Below are 19,847 nucleotides of genomic sequence, written 5' to 3'. Positions count from 1 at the left end.
TGTTTTTGCAGCTGACTGTGGGGTTAATTAGCGCTATTTATTTCTTTTCACACTTAAACTTCATTACCACACATTTCTAAATGAATAAACAAAGACGCACAGTGACAGCTGTAATAATCAGCACCTCAATAATTATGTAAGCATACGAGTGCAAGAAAAAAAATGCCCTTTATAATCTGCACAGAAGGCTGCTGACCATAAAAAAAAAAAAGCAGAGTAAGATTTATGGAAACCTCTGACGCAGCAGTACAGAGGAGCAGAGAGCTAGCATGATTATGATAAATTCATAAGACAACTGGAGACAGTGGTGCAGCAGCAGGCCATTACTCTCCATAGATTCAGCCTGTCACTTTGATGATGAACACATCTGCTCCGTCCATCTCAGGAGGAGATAGCACCTCCAAGACTCCACTGTCTCAATCCCAACAAGCACACAGAGCTCATTATCAAGCATGCTTGGTTCACCGACGCCGACGGTGATCCAGCGGCCGCCGAATTACAGAATGAAACAGCGAGGGATATACACTGTGTGATATGCAACAAGCAATTTCACTGGCATTGGACGGCAGTAGGTTTCTGGTGTGATAAATGAAATGTGCTACAGTGGCTTGTGTGAAGCATGAAAGGCCTCATGCAGTTTCCTCAGAACAACAAAGTCACAGCTGCCTGTCTCTTTTTCTGACAGGATTTATGAGGATCAGTGTAGCAAAGGACCGGCGGGGTTCAGGAACACTGTGACCAACACTGAACTCTTTTCTAAAGCTGCTGTCACACAGTTTTATTAAAATTAGCGTTAAATACCTCATGCAGTGTAAAGACTCTTTTTTTGGTCTCCCGGCCCAGTTTATCCAATCAGGACAGAGATTTCCACAAAGCGGCGGTCTGATTGTGAGCCCACAGAGAGCAGGATCCTTCTTTTTTACTGCTACTGTCTGTCTGGTGATTACCGCTCCAGGTGCATGTGGTGACCTAGAGAGTCAGGAGGCTCAACACAAAACTGACAGGAAGTTACGCCGTCAGCAGCTGTAATCACAGATGATAGAGGGAAAAGCACCTAGTTAGCACCTGTCTGCCTTAACTGATATCGTGTTAGGTGCTTGTTTTAACCAGTCGAGCTCCATGCAGGCAACAGTCAGTGTAGAGCTGTTAGTTCTCCAGAGCAGGCAGATGGAAGACAGGGTGAATTAAGGATTAGTTTGGAGATTAAATCCATCATTCAATTAGTTGTATCTAAAATCTAGAGAGGAGCATGAAGGAGACGTCATAAAAAACATCTTTAGTAGAAATCTTCTCCACCTTGGAAGTGTATTTCTTCTGAAATGGCCAGAATTCGAAGATAACTCCAAAATCCACGGGGGGCAGTATAACCACTTATTGATTTTGATGCTCACTATACTTAACTTTCTACACTTTGCTGTAGCCATCTTTGGCGGTAGAGACCTCCCAGTGAACACAGCTGGACATCAAACTGGGACTGAACACTACCACCGAGACGGGGGGGTGCCTGTTTGAAGGCAGGAGATAAAGCAGAGAGGTGACTTAAAAAGGGTCTGAGCAGGACGATGAGTCCAGAGAAGGGAAGACACGGCAGGCAGGGTCAGGAGAGGCATCTCAGAGGAGAAAGAGAGGGTCAAACATCAGCAGTAGGTAGAGACGGTGTGTAAAACTGGAATATTCTCACATCTTACTCAGCGAATTGAGGATTTATTTTGACCAAAGACTGCGGAGAGACAAACCGGTTTAAATTAACTGTGAGTTAATGAGACGATTAAGCTAATTTTAGTCCGGTAAAAGAGAGAAACTTAAATACAGAAGCTGAACGGTCGTATTCTCCTGTTTAGTTCAAAGAAGAGGTAAAAATATCTCCTATCTTGACATCTGAGGGTCTATTCTGTTTACTTATTAGACTAAATAGTGAAATTTTACACGTCCCAGATGAAACTGACAGCATCTGACTGTCACCTCTTGCAGTACAAAGTGTTGTCAGGAGGCAGGACGGACCAGGCTAGCTGGTTAGCATGCTAGCTGGTTAGCATGCTAATTTCAACAGATACCACTGCAACACTACCGTCTCTTCACATCCTGTTTTTTAATGTTTTAAACTAAAATGATATCTTACAAATGTCTCCTTTAGTGTTGATATCAAACTGTGACAATCCGCCTTCGGAGCCACGTTAACGATCCATCTGCATTAATTTGAGGATTAATGAAGAGGGAAGAATAAAAGAGGATTATCCTAATTTAATTTGTGTGTAATTATAATCATTATCACCATAAATGCTGCTACATTGCTTTAAATGCATATGTATATGTAAATGTGCAAACTGACCAGTCAAGTGGCCTCAAGTTTCTCTGTTTTCTCCTGAAGACGGTGCCGAGAGCTGCGACTCCATTTAAATAAAGCGATGATTAATTAGGTCTGTAGTATATGTCCTCACTACACCGAGCACAGAGGGGCTGTGCAGAATACATAACTCATACATAATTTAAAGCAGATTCAGAACTCAACTGATGCAAGAAGTGCCTCAATTATCAGGGAGCAGCCGGCTGAGTTTACAGGAATGTTGTTAACCTGAGCAATCGAGTAGCACAGATTTAGGTCTTTAGTTGCCTGATCTCGTATCAGGGACAGTTAATATCTTCATGCGAAGGTGCAGAACGACGGGCTGTTGGTGGGCCTGTGTCAGTTCTCTCTAGTGTTGTCCACCTTCATCTTTTTATGCCGTAGTTCAGCTCAATAATAGTCTGAATACAGTATTAGTCAGGGGAGTTCAGTGTGAACATCTTTGCAGGATGCTGATGACGGTTCTCAGTCATCCAGGTCATGGTAATAATGAGCGTGACATTATAGGCAACTGGACTTTTTCGGTTTCTTGAAGAGGAATCTCTCATCAGAAGTGAAGAAGTGTCTTGGATCAGAGGTGCAACGTCTTCAAGAAACCAAAACAAGTCCAGCTGGCTACGATAGTTGCATCTATCTAGGGTTACTGCAGTCTTACATTACATCAATCATATTATTTTTGTGCATATTTATCCATCAAAACAGTATTTTTGTAATAAATGTAAGCATATTGTGTCTATCTGCGTATATACAAAGTGGATAACAAGTCAAACGTTTGCAAAATCTCCAGTTCCAGACATATTTTAAAGGCTTTCTTTCTTTTACTATCCTCACGTATTTAACTGATATCACAGCTCAGGGTTGTGGTTGCCAGTTTTAATCATTTCAACACTTCAGTATGATAGGCGTCTGTAAAGACTACTAAACTCAGGTCTCAGGTGTCAGCCAGAGGCACGAATCAGAGGTGCAGACAATTCTGAATGCTTTGTTGATATAAATTGGTAAAGACGCCAAAACACTGGGTTGTATTTGCTGAATTCATATGACTTTGATCCACAATCAGGAATATTTAGTGGATTTATGCTGAGCTGAATTACTCTGAATCTGAATTTCAGAATTTGTTTAGTCTTTTCTGCAGTTCTGAAAAGAATGGAAGAAAAAGAAATTGTGATTTTTTTTTTTTCTGTAATCACCACAGGTCACTTAGTGGTTTTCGAGAGCCTCCCTCTCTCTTACAGATGGCAGCAAACAAATGTCCTCTCTATGCTGCAATGTTAATGAGTTTTCCAGGACTGTGTGCGCAGCCTGTTTCTATCTTTAGATCCCGACCTTCGAGGTCACAGCCCCTTATCTCTGCTGCATGGACGGATCACATATCTCAAATGCGGTGAGATTTATACAAAGGACACAAAGACTTACTGATAGGCTCGATATGAGACTTGGGAACGGTGATTATTTTGTATAATATGTTACAAAACAGCTGCAGGGCTGCAGTCTAATGCAATCTAAATAGCTGGAAGCAAAATATTACAAGGTTCCACTTAACAAATATAAAAAGTAGGCCATTTAAAAGTTGGCCATTTAATTTCTCTTATTATTAGGAGAAAGCAGGAGATTTCTATGTTGCTGTTTTTGGATTTCAGTCTCTTTTCTTCGCTACATCACTCAGACGGCATATGAAGCAGAGGTGGACAGATCAATTCCCGAGGTATCGATACCAAAGTCTTGTTTTGAGTATTGATCCTGACAAATTGGACTTTGCTGTTAGTATGTATGTAAGTATGTGCAAAGATCAGCGCTTCATCCTGAAGAGAGTACAAGAGCTTTCAGGGAGACACCGCTCACTTCTAAAAATAAATGCACACATGCTCAGATCAGCGAATGTGATCGTTCAGTTTTCATACATCATACATTATGCTACGATGAGCAAATGTGTGTTTTCCGGTTCTTAACCTACAAATTATGCTGCATGTTGTGGATGAATAATTGCTTCATAAATATCTGGTTTATTCCAACCCAATTAGTTTTCAAGCAAGGAAACTATGAGTTCATACGATGTCAGATGTGTGATGTATGAAGCTGTTAAGTAGTATTTGTCCTGATACTGTCTTTGCCGGTACAGCTCGACTCTCCCACATGACCTTTGGGGTCACTTGAAGATTTATTTACAGCACGCAGTTTGAAAAATGCATTTGTTGTATTTGAGAAACATCTCAAAAGAAGCAGCAACAGTTTCTGCACTCTGGCAGGCAACTGACAGAGAATTCACACTGATTATCTGCCCTGGAAAATGACTTCATTACAGTTTCCTGGGTACCAGCGGGCAGGATCTAAATTTGGGCCTCAAAGAGCAAAAGATTTTTTCTTCAACAAGCAAAGTGTAGCTGAGCAGTGCACAAACTTTTCTCAATTTGTGTGGGAACAACTCAGATGTAACGCATCTAGTACACCGACGCACAGCCAACTTTTCCAACACTGTTTGAAAAAATAGCATAAATAACATGATCAGATTATTGAAGCATGTCAACAAGAAACTATTTGTTATTTCCTGGCCATGCGAGCAGCAAAGCACTTGGTAAGACAGTGTCAGTCGGTCCACCATCATCTCAGCATTATAAGCGATTAGGCACAGAGGTGAAACTACCTTTAATATGAGATCTAAACCACTGGAAAGAAGCAAAGCATTTCTCAAAAAAAGTTTCTTCTCTGTCAGTTGAATGATTTAAGTTAAAAACACCCAAAGTTGAAAGCTTCAGAATCTGTAAAGTGTCGGACATCAGGAGTCGAGTATCAGCCTGCACTGTACTGATTGTTCTGATGATTCCCTCATCACACATGATCAATCCATCCATCCCATCGTCAGCACTCTGTAAACACCGTGTTAAACAGTGAAGCAGACCTGCAGCAGCTGGGCAACAACACAAAAGCTCAGTGTTTGTTCTGTCATATTGCCATTTTTAGAGAACGACATGCTGGGACTGTCGGTGGGCTCAGAGGGCTGATCCTCAAACAGGCAACCAATGAGATGGGATTTGTTTATTTTACGGCACCCGAGAAAACTGCACAGAGGAAGGATCAACATAAACATCTTTTTTCTTGTAATATCATCCTCCAAAAACATCACTGAGAGGCAGAACAACCTGTCTGTGGCAGCTATGAAAGGGGGTGCAAAAAAAAAGTCCTCAAACTCATCAATGATTTGTGCAGAATACTAAAAGTCATCTCAGAATGTGGAAATGTAGCTACAAACTGACAGGCTGCTGTGCCCTTCTTTTGAACCGTGATTGTTTAATAGCAGCTCAGCAACCGCGACCGCTCAACCTTTGGATTTCTCTCACACGGGATGTTGTTTCTGCCGCTAGGTGTCTCCAGAGCTGGATCGTTGTTTTCTGTATTGTTAATCAAGCACCACCACCGCCTGTTTTACTTTGCTTACGCAGAAAAGAATTTATGGATTGAAGACTTAGTTATGTTGTAAAGTGACCACATAAAACTCACTGTTGCCTTTAATAAAATTTGGTTTTTGTGGGTCGTTTCCGGTTATCCTTTTTCCAAGAGCAGAGGTAAAAGGAATGAATCAAAGTGTGTTTATCTGCTCTGGTGTTATCCGTAAATGTTCATGTGTGGCTAACTAGCTAAACTAGCAACCTAATGACACTAAGCAAAGAGCACTATAACATCTCACTACGTTTTGTTCTGCTGGGTTACAGGTGGTATTACCACTGTTCAGGAAAGGCACTTCAATCCTGTTTTAAGCTAAGTTAAGTTCAGGCTGACATCAGTATCTCTGTCCAGTTTGTAAAAAGATTCACGGCAATGTAAGTTTCAGTAACTTAAACCAAATGTTTGAAAATTAAGGTTGAATTAAGTACTTCACTAAAAAAGTATCCTGTATAAATAACGTACTGTTCATGAGTATGTATTTGTACTTTTGATAAAAAATAAAAATCATTTGAATCCTTCCATCTTCTGGATTTAAGCAACACCCACTTCAGGTAGAAGCCCTGCACATTCCCAGTATGACTACAGATACAAACCTACTCATTTTTATTGAAAAATACCAACTATAAGATTTTATTTGAGTAAAATTACTTGAATTTACAATATGCCGACTGGTGAGGATGCTGACTTTCTGTCTTTGACGTGTAGCTTCAGCCCCTCCAGCACTTAAACAAAGTTCTCATTTTAAAAAGGAGTCAGCAGGTAACATTAAAAAGTCAGCAGGAAACTTTGATTTTCACAAACTCACGCAGAGTCAAATAACTTGTGAGCTACAGTTGGTAAAATATGCTAGTGACATTCATTGAGTCAGCCAGCAAAATCAATGTTTGTCAGCCCGAATCAAGCAACAGGCTTTTGTTTATTCCTTTGTGAAATTTAAGTCCCGCTGTTTTAAAATGTTGAGAGTGCTAAATCTCAACCAGTTATATCATAAACTGCAGGATTTCCGTGCTTGAAGCTTGACTGGCAAAGGAGCTGTAACTTAGCAAAGGCTAAAAAAACAAAAAAAACAAAAAGGGAGTTTGACACATATTGAACATTTTCACATGTGTGATAATGTCTGTAAGGTCTCAGACTTGGACGGAGACAATCACAGGACAGCAGGTGGTGACGGTGATCCTGCCAATGTATAGAAAGTAAATCTGGGATGGCTAAATTAAGTGTTTGTTGTGGGCACTTGGCCTGAGCTGCCGGGAGAGCCATGAGTGGCAGCCAACCCCGTCCAAGACACTCGGGTGCAGTGATGCAGTTATTTTTACTCTGTTGCCAGCTTGTCTCATAAGCCAGCCACAGCTCACCCATGAGACTCGGCTGGCTTGAGGGGCTGGTTCAAGATTCTAGTGCTCGCAGTCTGAGGAGTGCTGATGTGTATCGATGCAGCAGAAGAGGGTTAAAGTTTTTCTTCAAGGAGAAGCAGCAAGAAACAACCACAAGAACAACTTGTATAGTTGCTACGATTAGCATGTTAGAAGAGTAAAGATATGAATATAGCCAGTTTTGGATTTAGTTTTTGTTGTTTGCAATACATCCAGAAATTAACACATTTTAATCAAGTTTGGGTATTTTGTCCTGATAAACATAGTTTATCATCACAGCGGCTTTGTGTTTGTGTCATTTCTATAAATGCAATCTTGTTACGTTAAAGACCACAAAACATCAGAGCAGATTAACTTTCGATGGGGCTGAAATATTATTTATAAAACTCCTTGTGATTCATGTAAAATGACACATCTGTCAAAAAGCCGCTTGTGAAACAACAGGTTTACTTCTGCCAGGTTTCAGGGCCAAAAGCTTTTTGATCCAGTAAACCTTTCTGTGCCACAGGAGGGGGATTTGACAGCTTGACATCTGTGTGTTGAGCATCTGTGCAGTTAAGTGTCATTGCTAATGCATTAGCACATTGTTCACCTGCGTCAGTCTAGCATTAGTCTGTAGCTGTCATAATCTGGAGTGGATTATGAGGTCATTGTGTGTTCTGGGATTTAATACTTAAATCAGACGAATCAAAGTATTGCATCTCACACGAGTCACTACAGGTAGTTCTGTATTACTACTCACTACACATGACTGTCTTCTCTTATCTTTGATTGACATTTATTTCTAAAATTTTTCCAGCTTATAACTAAAAGTGTAAAAAAGAAAATAAATGAATACAAACTTTGCATCTTTAAATCTTTAAAGATCTCCTCTCAGGTGGAATATGGTCTTAGAGGCGTTGATAACGACACTGAACGAGAATGAAACTATGCAAGTAAGTAGATTTTTAATTATTTGTTGTGGGATCAGAAGCAGGGAAAAGGTCCAGTGTGATGAATTTAATCACCTGAAACTAAGAATGTGTTGTCATTACATTAGAATGAGTGTTTCTACAGTAGCCCAGCAGGGACAAACCAAACATTGGCTCTAGACATGAGTGGTGTTTTATTCGTTAGCGATTGTTAGATGCTCGAATATCCTGCACACTGTACCTTTAATATAAAAAGGTAATTACAGCTCTGTATTACAGTCACTTCTCTGTACTCATGCTGCTGAAATCCACCTCAACACATCTCACTGTAGAGTACTTTGTGACTTCTCGAGCTAAAGTATCATGATATCTGCTGTTGTGTTGGATTGCATTGATCAGGTGTTTATCCGGTGTCACCTGTCATTGTGCTAACTTCCACCGACTGGATTCTCTCATTGTGAAACATCCAATGCCGTCCAAGGACTGAGACACGATGAGCGTTTTCAATTTGTTCTGCTATTTTCAGTCATAGTTTTATGCAGCTGAGCATTTCTGAGCTCATGTTCAACACTTTCTTTTCAAGCACATGCGTTCTGAAATTAAATGTCGCGGTAGACTGGCTCGCCGGCCTTGATTCTGACTGTGCGACTGTGTGGCTTCATTGAAAGCATAAAGTGGAACAGATGTGAGTGTTTTAATTCAAGAAACGAGCCAAAGAAAAGCTTTCAAACAGTTTTCCAGAAACGCATTCACTACATATTTGATAATTCTTTTGAATAACTGCATAAAGCACTATACAGGCCTGGTTAGCTGCATTAGTTGCCAAATAAGCTTGTTGTCGAGTGTGTAAAAACAGTTGGTACATGGTGAATACGCCTCTGAACTAAACACTAAATTCACAAATTAGGTCAAGGGGTTTTTGTGTGATGGTCTCAAAGACGAGGACTTCTGCACACAGTGTTGAACAACACTGACAACAATCACATGCACAAAAGAGAAATTATGTCAACAGCACTTGGAGGACACAAATCCATCAACTGTAATAACAAGCTTGCATCTTTTCAATGTAATATAGTTTAGGTTTAGATTATTCCCCTGTCATACAGCATATGACTTCACCCACACTCTGTATTATTCAATTTATATTTTTCACTCATAAAAAACATGTGGATTGAGGGTTGTGAGGGAGGAGTGGCTGATAAACGTTAACAAATTCAGATACAGCAGTGAAATGGCTGTGATCTGACAAAAATCAGTTAGTTGATTTGTGATTCTGGAGCTTCAAGAGGTATTTTAATCTGGCTTTAGTAGGGAAACCAAAAATAATATAAAACAGCAACACCAACAAAACTCTGAAGTGCTTATAAAAGGACAGCTGAAAGTTACAAATATTTTGACAGCATTGGACAGCTCAGTTAGTTTGCCTGCCTCTCGACCTGAGCAGAGTCAGACCTGAGAATAATTAGACCCCATCCAAAGTGCTGCGCATTTACATTTACACATTTTCCCCTTAGAAAGTGTTACGTAACTCACTGTTAAATCACTTCTAAGGCTCGGACATGAAATTCTCCTGATTCAACAGGACAAAAGATGAATATCTGCTTTAGAAACGTCAAAGCTATCAGCCTATACATAAAAACCTCCCGAGAGAGTTTCATTATGCTGGTGAGCAAACTAAAACTAACTTATGTGGCTTAAATCAATTTACAGCTGTGACTGACGGCTCTAACTGGCTTCTTCTCCCAAGCAAAGACGACCGAGACTCATGGCTGTTGCAATATTCAGAGACATCCACCAAATAAAACATGAAATCTCAAAACAAAGTTGAAATCAGAAACAAGACATGAACATGTTTATGTGTTTGGTAACACGGAGGATTACTGGCCAGAAAACTTAGAAGCTGGGCAACATAATTACTCCCACTTCGCCTCTCTATAGATATTAAACACCAAGAGTGGCAGAAATATAATGTGCGCATCAATCATCACCGTGCACACTGGTTTAAAATACATGCATAAAAGTTTTTTGCAGCAGAAACTTCTGGGCCTTTCTCTCCTCATTAAGAAAACAAGCTTCATTGTTTATGACCTTTAAGCAATCAGGCTGGAGCAGCAAGCAAACAATAATGTCAGCACGCTGTCATCTGCAGTGGCTGTGAAAGAAATGAATTCTGGAGGTGCAGAAGTGAACAATAGGAGACAATCAGGGGGCGTCAGAGAAAAAACTTTTCTACGACACAAACATTTCCTGATTAAAGCAGACAAATGAGGTCCTTCTGAGACAATGAGTCCACCTCCTGGTCCTCTTCAGGCTGCTCAATTCTGACAACACCTATAGTTTCCATTGCAGTAAATATGCTCCTATATATGGACCAAAAACCCTCTTTCAGTCGACCATTACGTAGGTTTTTACAGTGAGACACTTCTCAACGGGGTGAGCTCGCCTCACAGAAATCACTGTTGCAACTAAAACATCACAATAACAACCAGATACGTCTGCAGGATATTTGTCTGGATTATCTATATTTCATACTCAGATAAACTTGAAAGTCTCTGTGAAAACACGAGACTTGAGTTTCGCCTGACAAGCGTGTCTAAAAACAACTGGCAGAGTTCACAACACAATGAATTCTTTATGACTAGAAATGATAGAGAAAACAAATGCTTACAGGACCAACACAGCATCAAGGCCAGTGCATCACGGTGCTACACAGACCCTGAACAGCGTCTAAAAGTCACCGTACTGGTGAGCAGGAAGTCTGATACTGTGTGTGCTGCTTGTATACAGACCACAGTAGATGCCGAGTCTCTTCCTATATTGTGCTGAACACTTCCAGTGCACCAGATGCAGATTGTTCATGAATAAAGGACATAAGTTGTTCTTCGTTCCTCGATAGCTGGCAGCATCAGTGATCCTTATCCATTTATGCTGAGCAGCACCAGTGGCTGCTCTTTTTTGTAATTTACAGGGTATTTCTATATTTTCTTGTCTTTAAATTCAATGAAAATACCAAAATATACAGCACACTACTAACCTTTGTGCCATAAAGCTCCATCATTGCAAAAAAACAGTTAAAAAACACGTCAGTGAGCCACACACAGACATGCTCCTTCCTTACCATGAACAAACAGTTTATTTTGACTCAATCCTTCACACACCGCCCTGCTACCTCTGGGCCCAGCGGTGCAGGAGGGAGGCCACAGGATCACTCAGCCACAAACTGTTCTGCCTGCTGGCGCCTGGCAGACGGTGCCGCAGCACCGGGCTCAGTGACAGCTTCATCCTAAAGGCAGCGAGCCTGCTCTCCAGTTCTCAAGCTAGGTCACTCTACTTTCACCGCACCGCACAAGGCTGCCACTTCACATTTTATACAGATGGAAAAGTGCATTAATTCACAGCTGAGCATATTCCCAGAGAAAAAGGCCCCGCTTGCTCCCTTTTGAGTAGCATATGCTCAAAGCCACAGTGCCCGGATGTTTAAGGAAATTCATTAGCCTTTTCTCTGGACTTGCTTTTATATCTACCAAAACAGATCCACTGAAATTCACAGGAAGGGCACAGTGACAGTAAAACTAATCAGGCAATTATTTAGCCTATCTTCTTTTAGAAAGGGAAAATGTACTGACTTCTTTTTGAGTCCACATCTGACTCTGACCTCTGTTCAGTTTCACTGCCTCAAGATCAGCTGTCCTGTCAGCAGTACAGTTCTTGAGGAGCTTATAGATCAGTTGCCGCCAAACTGATTATAAAAACAGTTTAACTAGTCTCCACAGAGGGCAGACGGGAAGAACAAGTTTATATCTAATCAGTTGTTGGTTTGATTTTTGAGGGAAAGAGTGAGACCAGAAAGTTCATGGAGAAAGTGGCTGTCTTGATCCAATCCGCTTTGAGCCTTTAGCTCATCATTTGACACCATTACTTATGTTAATTAAGTTATGTATGTGACGTCAGTTAAAACTTCATGTTATTTTGATTATACTCATATTCTACCCATCTATCAACCCCCAACTTCTCCTCACACACTTTCTCACATTTTTTACTCATCAACAGACAATTTTTTTTTATATTTATCAAAAATATGTCGTGGTAACACACAAAACGACGGAGTATTAGTCACACTTGATTTTGTGGGACAAGGCTGCCTGATCAATCACTACTGCTCAACTCGCAAAAAAGTGCCAGGGGTTGCAACGTGACACGAGTGCGTCTCAGAGTTGTTGTCAATTTTTTTTTCATTTGCAATAATGGAAGTGTATCTGTTCTCTGAGACGACTGAGTGACAGATGTCATAAACACTTAGTGTTTACGTTACCTTCCAGGCTAACCTCTGGTTCATGGAACAACTTCTAAAGATGAGTGCACTGAGTGATAACAAAGACTCGCACAACAGATATGTGTGTGACTCCAACACAATAATGGAAATGTATTATATCCATGAGACAACAGTGGTACATGTTTCATAATATTTGCTTGTTTCATTCCCACATTGTTGTTGAAGTATATGATCGTGAGCGGCTCCTGCTTTATTCTCACAAATTAAACATTTCCTCTCATATTTCTAAGAGTTGTACACTCATGTTGGATCGATGTTGGCTTTAACTCGCCGACTCTGAAGAGCCAGATATCTCCATGCTTTTCACGTTTCCACTTTAGTTCATGAACTGACAAACTCTCAGTATCAGCAGCCGCAAGGTAAACACCAGTGTCAGAATATATGCGACCTGAATATTAAGAGGTTCTCACCTGCTTGACATCATATCCCAGGAGGACAAAGTTCAGATCTGGAGAAACTGCAAACTTTGAGGCCTTAAAAGTTGCCTGAGGGATAAATGAAAATGTCTTTTTTTACCACAGCAAACCAAAATTGTATTCTCACACTGAGATACACTTAAAAACAAGTACTGTCTCAAGGAAAAGCCAAAAGTATCCTCACAAACTGAGATAATGGTAAAAAGTTACAGCGCAACTTAGCGGGAACAGATTCCTGCTGCAGGCAGAGTGCATTAACATAGCAACAACAAGGCATGATGTTCAGAAAAGAAAAAGAGATTTTAGCTTGTTATCTGCCAAGAATTATAGCAATTAAAATGTGTTTTGCATAAGAAAAAAAGCATATTTTTCATGCAATATTCTTTCCTTTGAACTTTGTGTCATTTTGTTTATACCAGCAATTTAATTTACTAGTAAAAAAAGAAAGAGTAAAATCATTCAAATAACTTGGAGGGAATTGAAAGACAGTAGTGAGCACTTACAAAAGTTGTGTTTTTCAGCAAGAGATCCGTCTCGTTGCTGGTTGTGTTGACTTTCAAAATGTCTCCGTCCCAGCTCCGATAGATTATTTCTTCATCTACGACAGAAATAGGCATGAGTACAGCATGGAATTATAATCAAAATCAAATGTGTTCTTGAAGGCCCTCTTTAAACCCTGAAGTAACAACATCTGTTAAAACACTGTGAAATGTGAAAGCTGTTGAAAGCTTGAGAGACCTGATCTCAAATTCCAGAGTAAATGAGTAAAGGTCATGAGTTTGTAAATGGGATTTTCTGTTTACCATTACCAAAAGAATCCATTCTTCCCTTTCTAAACCAAAAAAAACACAGTTTGTTGCAGAAAAGGGATTTACTGACAGGAGGGGGCCTGTCAGCTCTGTTACATTTAAGACATACAGCTCCTCATTAGAAAAACAGCTTTTAACAACTTAAATTATGTTGCATGTCAAGCATCGACTTCTGTGGATATAGTTATTATTACTGCATCAGTGGAGGAAGTGATGACAGGTAGCGTAAAGATCAACAACTCAGAAAAGACAAGGTTTAGGCAAAAAAATAACTCGGTTAGGTTCAGGAAAACACAGTGGTTTGAGTGAAAATAAGGACATTACGTACATAACTTCATCCAAAAAAAGAAAAAAAAAATTGGGAGCAGTTAAACAGGTCCAAAACAATTCAGTATACAACAAGCAAGAAAGTGAATACCTAATGGATCGATGCAAGTGCCCCTGAGAAGAGTCTTTGACAAGAGAGAAGAAAACAACAACAACAACATAAACTCATTTAGGAGGAACTGTCTAAGACAACTCAGCTAAATGAGATAACACTTCAACATTAAACTGTGGAAACAATGACAGGAGTGCCTGCAAAGACTCCAATAACTCTAATCCCAAACCAACACAACAGCCCAGGGAGGACTGAATTCCATTAATGCATTTGACAGTTCTAAATCATTTCAAGGTCCCCATCTCATGTAAATGTCAATGAATAAGCTCTGAGGCATCAATCTCCGGCAAGAGGGCTATAGACTTGCAAACACTCAAAACACTTTTGAGCATAATGACGGGAAAATAAATATGAAAGACAGATGATTGCTTGTGTTCAACAGGCAGGAAAATCCTCAAAAGGCCTCTTGTCATTTAGAAACTCTTAGCAACAGTTTAAAAAATAAAACACGGTCCTCTTTGCATATTTTATATGCCGTGCATGTATCAAATCAATGGTTACTTTAAACCTTTTACGGCGAAAGTAATTGAAATGGGGGCCACTCTCGTCCTGAGTCGACAACAGTACCATCAATAAAAGCTCAGAGGATAAAGATGACATCCAATCTCAGCTATGATTAAAAGTGTCCCAGCTATCCGTTGACCTGACACTGTTTCATAAGGCCAAGAATTAAAGGAAATCCCATGTTATGCTGCAATGACACTGCAACCCAATTGATAGATTACACTACTCTAGTCTTTGACCTTAACACAACTTTTACAATATAGTGTCAGTAAAAGCACCTCTGGTGATGTGACATTCTTCACTATGGATGCAAAGTGAACATTTGAGACATAAAGCTCAGTTTATGGTCACAAAGAAAACTACCCAGCCTGCGAAAAGAGTATAATGTGGAAAATCTTTTGTGGCCCAGGAGGGTAATCCCTGATGTCGTCATTAGTATTATCTCAGTTCGAGTCTGGCAGCAACAAATCTTTAAGGGGAAAGCTTGTGTTTAACTGTGGCCATGGAAAGACACAAGCATTTACTGGGCAGGGAACAAGATTGAGTGAGTGAGGCGAAGTCCCACCACGGGACCCACAGGTGTCATTAACAGTGAGGACACTGGGGACATTTCCCAACCACTCTGTGAAAGGGGTGACTTTGTCCCCGTGTCCTTTTCAAATAACAAATGAGAACTCTTTAGTCACCATCAGCACCTGCAGTTGAAACCGACTGCTGCGGATTCTGGAGAGAACAGGTGAGAACAAACTGCGCAGTAAATAAGGGCTAATGTATTTTATTATTACCGACTCTGTCTGCCTGCCATTTTGATGGTCCTTTATTTTTTATTTTTTTGTTCACTATCGTTATCGACCTCGATCTCAAAGGATCTAAGGACCTAAAATCACAGACCTTGAATTTGAGCTCTCATGTTCAACACTTTTCAACACAAAGTGACGCCCATGATGGGACCTTATTTTCGACAAGTGTGTCTGATAGCATACGGCAAGTACCTATTCTCATGCTATACAAGGCCAGAACTGGTAAAGCACTTAAAAGTGTAATAAAAAAAAAAGATACAGGTGAAAACAAACAGCTATACACCTGCATTTTTGGTCATTCCAGTTTCACCTTTTCTGCAAATGTTTGCTTTTGTCTCCTTGCTACATACCATCATTATGCACACTGAAGTGACCCCAACAAACCCCTAACAGCTGCTCCACATTAAAAAGTCTGGGGCTGGCATTTATACACAAACTGAAGTCCGTGGAGAAGAGCGTCTGTGGTGATTAAGCAGGTGTTCAATTGGACTTTAAGAGCCTTTTAAGTCTCTGTTGGTCTGATTTAATTTAAGATACACTAATAAATCAACATTTTGTCACAAGAAAAATGCTGTAAATCTAAGATATAGTCAGTCATGGTATAGATTATCAGATTTTGACATAGGAACTTCCATTTGTTTTTTTTTGTTATTATTAGTTGTTGAGGGCGAGGAGCAGCCCGTCCTGATCAGGAGAACAAACATATATGTCAACTGTGAAAGGATATAAAACCATATAAAAGTTCTGCAGGGTTAGAGATCAGCAGACAGACCTATAAAGAGGAAGGAATGTGGCTTGTACCTCTCTGGCTTCTCCTTTGTCCAGCCTGAGCAGCAGCAGTTTAGTTATTGTGTTTGTTCTGTTATGTTTCAGCTTTTGCCTTTGTTATTTCTTGGTTCTTTGGTTGGTGAGTCTGGTAGTCCTCTTTTTGTGGCTTTATTTCTGAGGTTTAGATTTATGTGGATTTCAGAGCCCAGATCCTACGGCCCACTGTGTGTTGGTCTGGGTGTCTCCTCTTCTTGTTTGTTTCTTTTGGCCGGCTCACCAGCCTTTGTTAGTAAATACTGTTTGTGTTAATAAATTGATTAATTATTGTGATTTCCTGACTGATTAATTATGTTTGGCTTTTCTTTAGAGGGCCGTAACACTGTCCCCCCATAGGGACAATCCAGAACAACTCTACTCTATGGAGCGTTATGCATTTTAGCTTCTTATAGCTCACTGGCTGAAAATCCTGCTCTCACCAACCCTGAATCCAGTCAGACCAAGTGGCTTTTAATGGTGAAATGATTCATCAACATGGCCCCAAATGTGCTTTATTGTAAATACAGTTTTAAATAAATCCCACACTGATGCTCCACCTGCTTGATCAACCAAAAAGACACGCGTCATTCCTGTTAAGCTTATTGTCTCCTCTCTTATCAAATAGTTGTTCATTTACCAGAAGCGAATTGAATGGATTGCACTGAACTGTTCATCTAACGAAGGAGATGTAGTTTTTGACAAAGCCAACCATTTTGTAGTAAGATTATCTGAGGTCTTTGTGAGACAGGCAGCATTTGAGTTAGGCAGATTTACAAGGTTGCTCTTTCAGAAGTGGAAAACTGAGCGTGACAGAAGCCAGCGACAGCAAGGAAGGCTTGGACAGCTTGGCTGCACTAATGCAAACAGCTGGACTTAAACCATTCACCAGAGAAATTAAAAAAAAGGGAACAATTCCATCACAAAATGTGGTAATTGACATGTTGTTCATGGTGTCTGCAGGGAAACCGTCTCTTGCATTCTTAAGAGACACAAAGATAACAGATGGTGACACAAACATCTCTCTGAACCTCCCTGAAGGGTTTGATTTCCAATTATGGCTCTGTGACTCAACATGGCAACACAATGATGGCATTGCTCTTTGCACTCATAGTTTTAAGATGTAGCATTGTGTTATACAAACAAATCATTGTTTTATGAGTTAAACACACCAACAGTACACTTGATATTGAAGATATGTGATAGACATTATATTTTTCTACATTAAAATAGAATCTCATGATGTTTTTTTTCTGTTTGTTGTGGAGGAAGCAAAAAAAAAAAAGACCATCAAATATCATACTAGATATTCAGAACATGGTCCGTTTCATCCTGTCACATGCTCTCTTATGTTTGACACAGTTGACGAGGCAGTTACAAATTGACTTTCACAATCAAAGGTTAAAGAATCTCTGACCTTTAAAGCTTAAATTGGGGAAGCTAAATGAAAGAAACAATTCACCAAAACGTCATTATAAACTCACCCCCATGTTGATGGATAGTTGGGTGAAGTTTTCAGTCCATAAAACATTTCTGGGCTTTCACAGCAAAACAGAGTTGCAGCATTCTCCTCAACAACTAGTAGTAGCTTGGGAATTGTTGTTGTAAAAACATAAATAATAACAAGGGGAAAAAATGGTTCCATACAACTTGTCCGGTGCAGTCTTAGTCTGTGGAAGCCCTGTTTTAAGTTTAAGAGAATGCTACAATGCTATTTTGCTGTGAAGCCCCAGAAATGTTTTGTGGATTACAAAACTTTAGCCATCTTTCCATCAGCATAGAGGTGAGAAGATAAAGCCTGATTTTTTTTTGCCCACCCAGCCCTGTCTCCCCTAATTCTGTGGCCAAACACTGGGGATATGCTATGATTCTTGTTACTTTCACATAATGATTTCACATCAATCCTTCAATTTGCCAGACTGAATGTAAAGTTGAATATCCAAGCCAATATCTAAGGGTGTTGCACAAATGAAAATAACTGTTCCAGGTGCAGGGAAATATGTCACAATGAGGCTTAAAAATAAATCCAACATTAAAGACAGTGAACACTCTGTTGTCTGTTTGTTTTATGGACTTGTTTCTTGTTTCTAATGTCTTCATTCATTCCTCATCCCTGCTGCCTGAGGACAACCACGGAGCTCAAAATGCTTTGTTAATCTCTATGTCAGGTTGTCGCCTCTTACAGTCATCTTGTCAAATCTAAAGCGGCAGTGAAATAAAACACTCATTGTATCATGGAGGTTCCTCTGGCAAGCAAATCTGCTTCACAACTGTCTCTTCAACACAACACTGAGGTAATCACGATCTTTACATACAGTATGTTCGACTGTTACAGAAACCCTGGTCTGATATCGGGGAAAATAATGAACTTCAAAATGTTGTAACTGAATGTATGTGAGATTTTGAAGAAACGTGCAACAGAAACATGTCAATGTATACTTAATTCATGTGACGGACAACTTTTCCAAATCCTTTGACATACTTACTATTGATCCACTTTGCATCAGGGTCATGTATTTGGAAGTCCTTTTGAAAGAGGTCATCCACCGTCAGCTGTGAACCGGTGGGTTTACCACTATCATCTACAGAGAGATAAAAAAACACACACATTCAATATACCATCAACAATTAATCAACTGTCGGAACCAAAAAAACTTGCAGTTTTTTTCTTAAGTTGTTAGTAATCTGTAAATACAGCTACAAAAGTTTAAGTAAAATCTCAGGGTAAATGAAAACCCGAACAACTGTTAAATAACATGGTGATATAAGACAACAGAGGAATAAGTAGCACTACTGCATCTTGATAAAGCATTTTCACAAATGACTGGAAAACTGATAGTTCAGTGACAATTTAAGCCTTAAATCCCCTCCAGATGTTGTCTTAAACTTCTTGTCTCACTTTTTATATCCTCATCATCATATATTCTCTGCATAAACAACTGAAGCCTGGCTTGATTCACCCCAGACAGTGTCTGTGATTACCTGCTGTGTGCTTCCAGTGCTGCTCTGAATTAATACAAAAGCTAATTACGGCAGAACAAACTGAAGATTTTGCAGCATACGTGCAAACTGTGAAAGTGTACTGATGTACTGTGTACAAGACTGAGGCTGAACACGGGAGCCTCACCTTTTGACAGCAGAACAATGGACAGTCCAATGAGTGACAGCACCAACAGAATAACCAGCAGGGAGATGCCAATGCCCTTCCAGTTCCTATCTGGTCCAATAGGTCCAATGTCCTACACAAAAACAGAAAGAAATTGTGTCAGTAATAACAACAATAATAATAATAATAATAATAATAATAATAATAATAATAATAATAATAATAATATAGTTTTATGCATCTTCTCCAACAGAGGTTTCTTTGAGCAAGACAAAAGCGACTCATGTAGGAGCTGAAAGCAGATTGGTGAGATTCATTTAAATATGAATGAACATTATTTACAAGATTCATTTAAAAAAATGGACAATGTCAGATCACAGATCTGTGAATGATGATTGTGAAGCATGTCTAAAGCAGCTGATCAATGGCCAGTGATGCCAATCAGTGGCAAGAAGCTACAAGTCAGCCTAAACCAGAGCAGACAGCTCTGAATGCTGCCAAATCTTCCACCTCCTTAATAATCAATAGAAAATTACAGAATCCTCTGATGTTAAAGGCTAAAACTACAGT

The 19,847-nt window shown here is 39.8% G+C and overlaps 1 protein-coding gene across 1 annotated transcript in view; it reads right to left on the bottom strand.

Moving 5' to 3' along the window:
* Positions 1-19,847, bottom strand: part of LOC119025762 (inactive dipeptidyl peptidase 10-like) — a 112,013-nt gene that overhangs the window by 23,414 nt on the left and 68,752 nt on the right. Inside the window, exons 3-6 of the mRNA XM_037109681.1 lie at positions 19,299-19,410; positions 18,658-18,753; positions 13,322-13,416; positions 12,813-12,887 (exon numbers count right to left, since the gene is read on the bottom strand). Of these exons, the coding sequence (XP_036965576.1) occupies positions 12,813-12,887; positions 13,322-13,416; positions 18,658-18,753; positions 19,299-19,410 (378 nt within the window). The remainder of the gene's footprint in view (positions 1-12,812; positions 12,888-13,321; positions 13,417-18,657; positions 18,754-19,298; positions 19,411-19,847) is intronic.

The sequence above is a fragment of the Acanthopagrus latus genome, chromosome 9, assembly GCF_904848185.1.
Source record: "Acanthopagrus latus isolate v.2019 chromosome 9, fAcaLat1.1, whole genome shotgun sequence".
Taxonomy (NCBI): domain Eukaryota; kingdom Metazoa; phylum Chordata; class Actinopteri; order Spariformes; family Sparidae; genus Acanthopagrus; species Acanthopagrus latus.
This window is presented reverse-complemented; position numbering and strand designations above follow the sequence as displayed.